At 49.5% G+C, this 9,984-nt stretch overlaps 1 protein-coding gene across 5 annotated transcripts in view; it reads left to right on the forward strand.

The window, feature by feature from the left end:
* FAM168A (family with sequence similarity 168 member A) overlaps positions 1-9,917 on the forward strand; it is a 131,401-nt gene extending 121,484 nt beyond the window's left edge. For all 5 annotated transcript variants that reach the window (XM_032095053.1, XM_032095051.1, XM_032095054.1 and 2 more), the window contains 4 exons: positions 1,974-2,116; positions 3,236-3,410; positions 4,745-4,874; positions 5,598-9,917. In XM_032095053.1, coding sequence (XP_031950944.1) covers positions 1,974-2,116; positions 3,236-3,410; positions 4,745-4,857 — 431 coding nt within the window. In that variant the 3' untranslated portion in view covers positions 4,858-4,874; positions 5,598-9,917. The remainder of the gene's footprint in view (positions 1-1,973; positions 2,117-3,235; positions 3,411-4,744; positions 4,875-5,597) is intronic.
* The last annotated feature ends 67 nt before the right edge of the window (positions 9,918-9,984 follow it).

Genomic DNA, 9,984 nt, shown 5'->3' on the forward strand with positions numbered 1-9,984 from the left:
CAGAGGAGGAATTCCAGTAGAGAAGGTGAAACCTCTCTCTTAGCTGAGTGTTTGATTGCTGGGAGCAACCTGGCATGGTTCACAGGTGTTCATCTCCAAAGGGAGATTATTCCCTATTCCCTTAAAACTGAAAGAATTCCAAAATAAAGCCTGATTTTCAAGGAACACGGTTGAAACTCCCCCCTTTTAACCCAGCCTGGCTGAGCAGGAGCAGGGGGAGGAGGTGCTGTTTAGGGATCGCAGTCAAACAGGCTTTTCCAGTGGAGCCTTGTCATCTCATCCCTGAAGAGGGTAAGTAATGCCTCCAGGAGGGCTGATAAGCTCCCTGATAAACCCTGGGATGCTTTCCCTGGTATGTGGGGTGTCCTCTGGCCCCTGCCTGACTGTTCCCTGCTAAATCTGGGGCATGAGTGGTGTGGGGTCAGAGTGTTCCTCACCTTCCAGCTACTCCAGACTCCCTTTTCCTGCTAAATTAAATCAATTACACAGCAAGGTGAGAAGAAGAAATATAATTTTTTTTTAATGAAAAGAGTTATTAAAAAAAAAAAAATTTAACAAGCCTTTGGGAGACTTTCTCTTGGAAAAGGGATGTCCCTACCATTCCTTGGGATAGGGGCTGAACACCGGGCACGGTCCAGCCCTTGGAGCATCTCTGGGGCCTCCTCTGGACTGCCTCCAGCAGCTCCACGTCCTTCTGCTGTTGGCCCCAGGGCTGGAAGCAGCGCTGCAGGTGGGGTCTCACCTGAGCAGGGCACAGGGGCAGAATCTGGACGTGGACATCCAGTCAGTTCCTTATCCAGCTGAGGAATCCTGCTTGTGGTGAACCCTGGAAACAAGCGGAAGTGGCAACACAAAATTCCCCACTTAGCTCTTTTTCCCCCCAACCAGCCTTTTATAGGAAGGCATTTCTGTGCAATCCAGGGCACTTGTGAGCTGCAGGATCAATAAGGCTGAGATTTCTCGAGTGACATGAGGGATTTAATCAGCAATTTTAATAGATGCTGGAGCTGAAGGGCTCACTGCTGCTGAACCACAAAGCGGCAGCAGCACGGGCCACGCCAGCCTAATCCTAATAAGGTGTTAGTCATAATTAGGTTTTAAAATTAGCTGCCAGACAGAGAGGAGCCTCCATCATCTTGTGTCACTAAGCCTTGATTTCACATTGTTTTACCTGCAGGTTGTTCTGTTTTTTCCCGAGTTTATAAACACAGAAGATTACATCTGCCTGGGCTATTATGTTTAATACCTTTTTAGTACAGGAGATAAATTGTCCATGATTCATCAATCGGGAAACCACTACAAATCTTGGTATTCAAAGTGGTGAAACCACACAGGCTTGAGCAGGTCCACACCTCTAGACACCCTTCAGAAGTGAAGTGTGATGATGAGAACTGGCAGCCTCCCAGGTCTTTGTTTGAAAAAACGAGCTCAGAACAGAGAAAAAAATCCGTTAGATGGAAAAACAGGAGGTTGGTTGGTCTGTGGGTGACGTTGGGTTCCTGGAGGAGTCCTGATGGAGAAGGCTCCACTTCTGCACTGATCAGTATTTCAAACCTTTTCCACCTCTCAGTTAAAGATGGTTACTCTCCTGCTAATGTGAGTGAGGAAAAGGGTCACAGCTATTCCCCTTGTTAATTAACACCTATTCTTCCAACCTGCAATAATCGGGAAGTGGTGAGATGCTGTTTGGGAGTTCCTAAATGCTCCATGTGTTCTTCGTGCTGTTTCAGTGCTTGGAGGAGATGTGGGATATTAGACTTGAAATCTTGGCCTTCTCTAATTGCTGAACACTGGTGGTGGGAGTACCTAAGTTAAATATATTGGAGTGTTCCGGCTGGGCTGAGCCTTGACTTCTCCTCTCCATCCCACACAGTCTTTGGGGTCCATTTTCTCCCAGCCCTCCTGCCAGCTCAGGCCACCATTCCTCAGCAGCCATTCCAGCCCCTGACTGGGATCCCTCTTGTCTCTCTCAGGGTACACTGCGGGGACCCCCTACAAGGTGCCACCGACCCAGAGCAACAACGCCCCTCCTCCCTACTCGCCGTCTCCGAATCCGTACCAAACCGCGATGTACCCCATCAGAAGTGCCTACCCACAGCAGAACCTGTACACCCAGGTAGGTGCCACCTCCTGTCACCAGAGCTTCCTGCAGGGCTCTATCCTTGCACTCAGGGCTGAGCCATCTTGGTGTGATGGAGGTGCTGGTAACACCTTGATATCCCTTCCCACGGAAAATCCGGAGCTTCTCAGAGCAATGTGGCCCTACAACTTCCCTGGCTTTTCTTCTCCTTTATGTTGAATAACCAACTTTTCCAGCAGCTGCAGTCTCATGGAGTGATTTCCCCGTGCCTTGCTGAGACTGGAGCATCTCGCTGATCCACTGTCACCTTGCATTGCATAGTGTCACCTTCCAGTGCCTCTCCTGAAACCGCATAAGCCATTGGGGTCCAAACCCGCCCCTGCACACTGGTTCTCCTCCGATCCCAGCAACAGCATCTGCCATTTGTCCTGTCAACCTTTGTAGCTCCTGAAAGAAAGAAGTGATGGAGTAGCTGCCTTGCACCTCCTTCTCCCCTTAATCCAGACCTTCAGAGGTTGTCCGACAGCTTTCACTAACACACAGTAAAATCTCCCTTTTGCTGATTGAAATCCTTGTTTTCTTTCCTCCCATCCCTGGTTTGCAGGTCCTGACAGTGTTGCTGCCTGGGGACAGCAGTTCTCTCCCTCATGCATCTCCTCATTTCAGGCCCTTCATTACTTTGCACGTGAAGCTTTTTGTGTTGGCTCCTTTTATTCCCATGCAACCTTCTCCCTTTATTTCAAAACCCTGTGAGTCTTGGCAGCCTGGATTTTGGTGCCCCATTGGAAAGAAGAAGAAGACACAATTCCTGGTCCCAAGGTCCCAAGCACCTTGGGATCATCCGAGAGCCATGGCTTGTCCTTTTCTTCCATCTCTTGTTCCTTTTCTACACCAGCAGCCATTTGTGTCCAGGCCCTGTTTCATCCCACCAAAGGATGAAGGCGGCATGGTTTGTCCTGGGTGGATTGACTCTTCGACTGCTGGTTCCCTCCTCATCCATTCCACATATCCACTGGTCCAGGTCTCCAGGCACAGCAGCTGTCCATGGGAAGCACCAGCCCTTCGGCAGGGCTTGAATTACAGCACCGAGGAATCGTTAGGTTGGAAAAGAACCTGGAGTGATGGTGGGATTTTTTGTTTTCCCTTCTCCAACAGGGAGCTTATTACACCCAGCCCGTGTACGCGGCCCAGCCTCACGTCATCCACCACACCACGGTGGTGCAGCCCAACAGCATCCCCTCGGCCATCTACCCGGCCCCGGTGGCCGCGCCCCGCACCAACGGCGTGGCCATGGGCATGGTCGCTGGCACCACCATGGCGATGTCAGCAGGTAAGGAGGGAACCCTTCCCGTGCTCTGAGTCCTGCACAAAGAGTTCTCTGCGCATCCAGCGTGCTGCCTCAGCCCTTATACACCGTTCACCTGCTGGTTTTGCATGCTGGTTACTGCCCCTTTGCAGGCAAAAATCCAGTAATTTGCCCCAAAATCCTGATCTGACTCAGCAGAGGAGACCTTTGGTTTGGTTCACTCCTGTGTCCTTAGATATATTATTCTGTATCCTTAAATATATTATTCTTTCCTCTGTCTGTTCCTTAAGTGAAGGAATAACCAGGTTGGTCCATCTTCAAGTAGTTGTATTTCTCTCAAGTTCCTGTTTTCAAGATACTTATGGTCATGTTTTTGTTTGACAAAATTAATATTAACCTTGGTTTATCTATCCCAGTTCCTCTACATTTTATGGGCAGATTCTATCTGCAATTAATTGATAGTGCATTAAGTAAGGATAGGGGCAGGTTTTATTTTTTCCAAAGCCTGTATTTTTCTCCTTAACAATTCTTAGGATTGTATATTGAATTATGCCAAGAAATGCATCATTCATCCTTTTGCATCTGCATTAGCTGTGAAGTAGGAGTCTGTAATGGGACACAATCCCTATTCCAAGCAGAGATATTGCAGCCTGGATGTGACAAGAACCACTCTGAGAGATTTACTGTTGCTTCTATTGAGATGTGGATAAATGTAATTAATGCACGTGGGATGTGTTAGAATTTCATTAATAACATTTGTAGAGAGATACCCAGAAACTGAGAATTTGGTTTGAGTACCCAGTTGCTCCCAGAACAGAGTAATCCAGGGCTTTGTTCTCCCTTCCCATGAAGGCACTGTGCAAATTCTGACCTGAAATTCCTCTGTTGGCCAACTGCAGACCAAAAAAAAAAGCTCATCTTATTTTCCCCTGGAGATCTGTTGGCTTTTTTCCTCATCTTGCTTTGCATCCCTCATCCCTTCCAGTTTGTTTCAGATCTGTGCAGTGATTTGCTGTCCTAGTTTAGCCCAGTGCTTTCAGCAGGCAGATGTCAGCAGGTTGTGGCCAGCTCTACTGCCGGTCTTTAGGGACAAGAAACACTGGGAAAATCAAGGAAAACCCTTAAGGTTAAGGGCCAAAGGTAGCATGGAAGATCTGCTGGAGCTTCAGGTGTTTTTATTCTGTTAGTGGTGCTGGCTGATCCCAGTCACGTGGGTCCAACACCTTCGATTCACGTCTGATAGGCAGAATAATATCTGGGAAAAGGAAAAAGGAGGCACTGGTGCTGTTCCTGCCCCACTGTACCCTCGGGTGCCACCTCCTCTGCTCCGTGACAAGTGTTCCTCTGTGTCCTTGCAGGGACCTTGTTGACCACCCCCCAACACACTGCCATCGGAGCACATCCCGTGTCCGTGCCAACGTACAGGGCTCAAGGAACCCCCACCTACAGCTACGTACCTCCACACTGGTAAACCACTGGCCAATCCATGTGAGTGCTGCCTCGTGCTCTGAATGAGCCTCCAAACCCCATCCAGCCCGGCCTCGGACACTGCAGGGATGGGGCTTCTCTGGGCCACCTGTGCCAGGGCCTCCCCACTCTCAGAGGAAGGAGTTCCTTCCCAGTATCCCATCTAGCCCTGCCCTCTGGCAGTTTAAAACCATTACCCCAGGCCCATCACTGCATTCCCTGACAGAGAGGCCCTCCCCATCTTCATGTCACTGGAATATTTCTTTTCCCCTGCTGGGAGATCATGCTGTTCGTTAGCACCGGCGTTGCCTGCGGCTGCCTGTGTGTTCCTGTCATGCTCAGGATCCCAGAAATCCCAACTGCCTCTTCCAGGAGCCCTTGGCCCATCATGCCCAATTACCAGGACAGGCAGCTGATGGGAACACAGTGCTGCACAGGGAGGCAGCAGAGATCCCATCCAGCCCTGGGGTTATCTAAAATCTCTGTGCCACACAAATTACGCTGGGCTAATCCTGCCCCTCCCAAATTGGTGTGCAATTAGCAGGGAGCATCCCATCTGCATGTTTGCAATCCCCTGCATTGGGTATCACCGGCGAGCTGCTGCTTTCCCAGCTCCCTTACCTGAGAAATCGCCCGCAGGGATGGTTAAATTCCTTATGGATCAGCTGCATGTGGTGCAGGGATGCAGAGAGGAGAGGAACATCCTTCTAACTCCCTGTTTTTGTTGTGTTTGGTCTCTTCCAGATCCGGAGTCAAACATTGTATGCAACTACACAAGTCTTACATCGGTGCTGCGGCCGCTGGGCTGCAGTGCCTTGTCTGTTTGCAAGAACAAAAGAAAAAAAAGTGCAAGGGTCACTTTATGCATTCTTTAGTGGTTTTTGTAAAAGCTGCTTTTTCTAATCTTCTGCCTCTTTTTTTCCCCCCTCCTCCCCCTTTCTCCTTCTCCCACATGAATTGTGTAACACACATACTGACACTGAGCAATAGTCAAGTTCTCTCTTTGGTCCTATCATTTGAAAGCTCAGAATCTTCACTTTTCCAGCATTGCCCAGCTGAGTGGTGCAAAGATCCCCCCCACTTCTTGTTCGTTTGGGTTCTTTTTGTTATTTTTCTGTTGTCGTCGTTGTTGACAAGAGCCTAGATTTTTTTTGGCTAGTAAGAGTGGTTGATGTTCAGGGTACTATGTGAAAAGCACAGCGCTGGTAGGCAGGCTTATTCCGATTTGGTTTGGGTATTTTTAGTTGAAGAATATAAATTATTCAATCTTCCATAACATATTACGAGAAAATTGGTGTCTTCCAGATAGCTGTCGTGATAGATTATAAATGCATTATCTGCAGTGGAATTCTGAACTCATCCCTTCTTTTTGTAGGAGTAAGAGAATATAAATATAATTAGCAACGTAACACACTTGTCTTAGGAAGCACGAGGACTGGTCACCAGCGGGTCTTTGGTCTGCTTTTTCCAACTGGGCAAACGGATCGTGGGTGATGGGAAGGGAGCAGCGGGAAGACACGTGCCCTGGGAGCATCTTGCACCTCTTGGGAAAGCGGGATGCTCCCCCTCAGCCACGTCCTGGGGCGGTGGAAGGGAGAAGGCGGCTCCTTCCTTGCTGGCTGCTGTTTGCAGGCAGAGATGTGCTGGGCAGCTGCCGAGGGAAGCAAGGAGATGTCCAAAGGTAGGGCTGAAGAGCTTCTCCCGGTTCAGGGTTTGGTCTGAAGAGCTTCTCCAGAGTATGGTGGTGTGGGAAAAGAGGGCATCGGGTTGAGGGAGATGGGTCTTCAAGGCAGGGTGAGGGGAAGATGGGTGACTTCACCTTGCACCCATGGTGTTGGCAAGGCTGAGACCAAACTGTGCTGCCTCTGTGGCAGTTGAGGTATCCCCGTCCCGTTCTTTGGGTTACAGCTCCAAGACTTCCAGGAGAAATGTTCATCCAAGCACAAATACCAGCACCATAGAGGAAGGCTGGGGAGGGGGATGATGTCTGGCTGCTCTGCTTGGAGAGGTGGGAGAGGAGGAAGCAATAGCAATAAACATGTCGCCTTCTTCACGGGAAGGCACCTGAGAAGAGGTGACAGCAGGGAAGGTGATCCACAGTTGACATGGACCAGGATGGAGGACACCAGGCATGCAGAGGCTGTGGACACCAGGGTTGTTTTGGGGGGGTTTGGCTTACCCTGGGACATGGGGACAGGAAGCTGGTGACATCCCACCTTGGGGTGTCCAAGTAGAGCAATAAGTTGTCTCGAGGGCAGCAGAGGGAGTTTGGATTTGCAGACAATGCTTGTGGCCAGTTTGTTTTTAAATCCTTGTCACTAAACCCTGCATAGAAACAAGGTTTTTGGGATTTTATTGTTTTTTTGAGACAAAAGCTTGGTTGGGTTTTGATTTTTGCCTCAAGTGTGCCAAAAGTATTCCATGCTCTCTGTGGTGTCTCCCAGCTTGGCTTCTGCTGCCACTGGGAGGAGCTCCTGGAGCTGCTTCCCTTGAGCACGGGCCAGATGGGGAGTAACAAGGGATCCCAGGAGGACTTTTCCTCCCACTGGCTGGTCCCAGGTGGTTTGTCAGGTTGGGTGTTGGCATTGGCATTTCTGTTTGGGGGTCATTTGGTTGATTCTGCTGGTTTTAAAGGAAATCTAGAGCAAAGCTCTGGTTGACCTCCTCAGCCTCAAAGGGAACAAAGTGGGGGAAGACTGCACAGCAGTGCTGTGGGGTGGGGAAGGGGCACCCTTGGGTTGTACTTCAGGTTTGTACAGAGGGAAAGGAAAAGGAAAAAAGAGAAAAAGAGCCAATAATCAGCGGGTTCCCCATTTGGCTTGGCAAAGGCTAGGATTAGTAAAGAGCAACAGGACCTTGGGAAATAACACCACTACATTGTCCTTCCACTGTTTGTAGCACGTTGCAGTTAAACCTGGGCCAAAAAACCCCCAGTAGATCCCAGGAAGTGAAGACTTCTGAGGTCCCCTTTTTTCCTCTCGTGTTGACTTTGTGTTACGTACCAGGAGTTGTCTGTCAGCGTTGAGTCAGGTCTCCCAACGTAATAGCACTCTGGTTTGCAGGGTCCAACGAGCTTTGGGATCCCAGCCTGGGCTCTGCAAAGGACCTCTCCCAACAGACATCCTCCCACCACTGTCCCAGGCACCCTGCACCACCTTAGGAACAAGTGCTAAAGTTTTGGCCGCTGTGTGGAAAGGAGATGGGCTTTCTCCTGGAAGGAAAAAACATTAAAGGTGGGGGAGAAAGCCCCAGGAGTTGAGTGTGGTTCCCACTGATGAGACCTGACATGGGGCAGTTGGGTTTTAATTCCTTCACTTGGATCAATAGCAGATCCAGTGCTCCTCACCCCATTATTCCCAGGCAGAAATACTGTGGAGAGGTGAAATATTTGCCACCTGTTGCACCAGAGGCTTTAGTGAGGGCATTGGTAACCAGCCTTGGGCCACTGTGTGGAACCAGGGCCACCACATGGCTCTGGGACCACCACACGGTGCCAGGCTTGGGTAGCTCCTTCCCAAGGTGGCTTCATGGGGCTGCCGTGGTGGTGGGGAGATGCTTCCTGCCCTTTCCTTAATCCCAAGTCCTTCCCTTGGTCACGTCATGGTTTAAGTGAGGGTCACGGGAAGGTCACAGTGGAGGCCACCAGCTTCTCAAATATTTCATTCCAGCAAAGCTTTGCTGACATTGGTCAAGGAAAAGGGTTTTCCATGGTGAAGAATCACATCGGGCATTAGTGGGGAAGAGCAGGAGGGGTTAAACCATCCTTAGCAGCCACTGAAGTGTCTGAGATTAAAATTCCAGCTAAAGAGGAAGGAAAATAACTCCAAACCATTAACCTATCCCTGCCCTTACCTGTGCTTTAAACACGAGCTGCAATGCAAGATTTGGGGGCAAATAGGATTTTAGTGATGGTGGTGACCCCCAAACCCCAGGAGCCCCTTGCAGCCTGAAGCCATCACGCCTCCAAGTGGCTGAACCCTCCGGGCAAGGATTTGTTCCTGCATTTTATGAATAATAAATCACCCAGTTCAGTATTGTTGCAGTTCTGGGATGTAATTCCCAGGAAGCATTATTTAAGGGGTTTGTTTTAATGGGGGGTGTTCAGAGCATTGGGTTTTCCTCCAACCACCGGCCTCCCGCCGAACCTGGTCCTTCCCCAAGAGACACCCCCCTTTGCTGCCCCCTTCCTCTCCTCCTGCATCCCCGCAGGCAATGTGGGATGATGTGGTTCCCAGCTGGGGGGCATGAAATGGGATCCTGGTTTTTTAGGGGGGTGCAAAACAACATCTGAGGCTTTATTTTGGGTAAAATCCAACCAGCCAACAATAGCAATAAGAGCTGCTGGATACCCATAAATCCATGTGGTTTTGGTTTAGGTTGTTTTTTGAATTGCCAATGTTTTCAGGCCCTCCAACTCTCATCCCCAAACTGTGGTGACCCTCTGCCCATCTTCCGTTCGCTCCTGAGCCAGGATCAGCCTCCAAATATTTTCTCCGTTGTGCGTTAGCATTCCCTTAGGGAAAAAAGGAAAATAAATACGGAGCTTGGGATGGAGGAAACCTTGGAAAAGGTGTTTTTGTGGCATGTTGCACCATGGCACTTGGAGATTCTCTGGCATTCAGGTAAAAGAACTTGTGGGAATGTTTGCAGGGCAGGAATGGCAAAATACGTGTTTTGACAGGAGTGATTCCCGTTTGGAAATGCTTGATTGTGCTGCTTGTAGGGAATAATCTTGATGCAACATGGCCACCTGCAGCCTCCCTGCATCCTCCTGCAAGGGATGGAGCTGGGAGATGGAATTTTCCTGGGGGCAGAGGGGTTCAGGATCAGGGGAGGGATTTGTAGGGAAGCATGGTGAGGTGCAGGATCACACCCAAACCCTCCCCTTCCCACAACACGGCCTCAACCCACGCCAGGCTCCCACCCCTCTTTCTATGTAATTAATTTTTAAATTAATTTTGACCACCAGACTAGCTCATTTTTAAGTACTATTGGACCTCTTAAATAAAAATAAATACCAAAAGAAATTCCCCAAAAGAAAAAAAAAAAAAAAATTAAACCCAAGAGTAACCACGTCTTCCAAGTCTAAATCTCACAGGTGTGTAGGGAACATGGCCTTGGACTGATGCCC

The sequence above is a fragment of the Corvus moneduloides genome, chromosome 2 (genome assembly GCF_009650955.1).
Source record: "Corvus moneduloides isolate bCorMon1 chromosome 2, bCorMon1.pri, whole genome shotgun sequence".
NCBI lineage: Eukaryota > Metazoa > Chordata > Aves > Passeriformes > Corvidae > Corvus > Corvus moneduloides.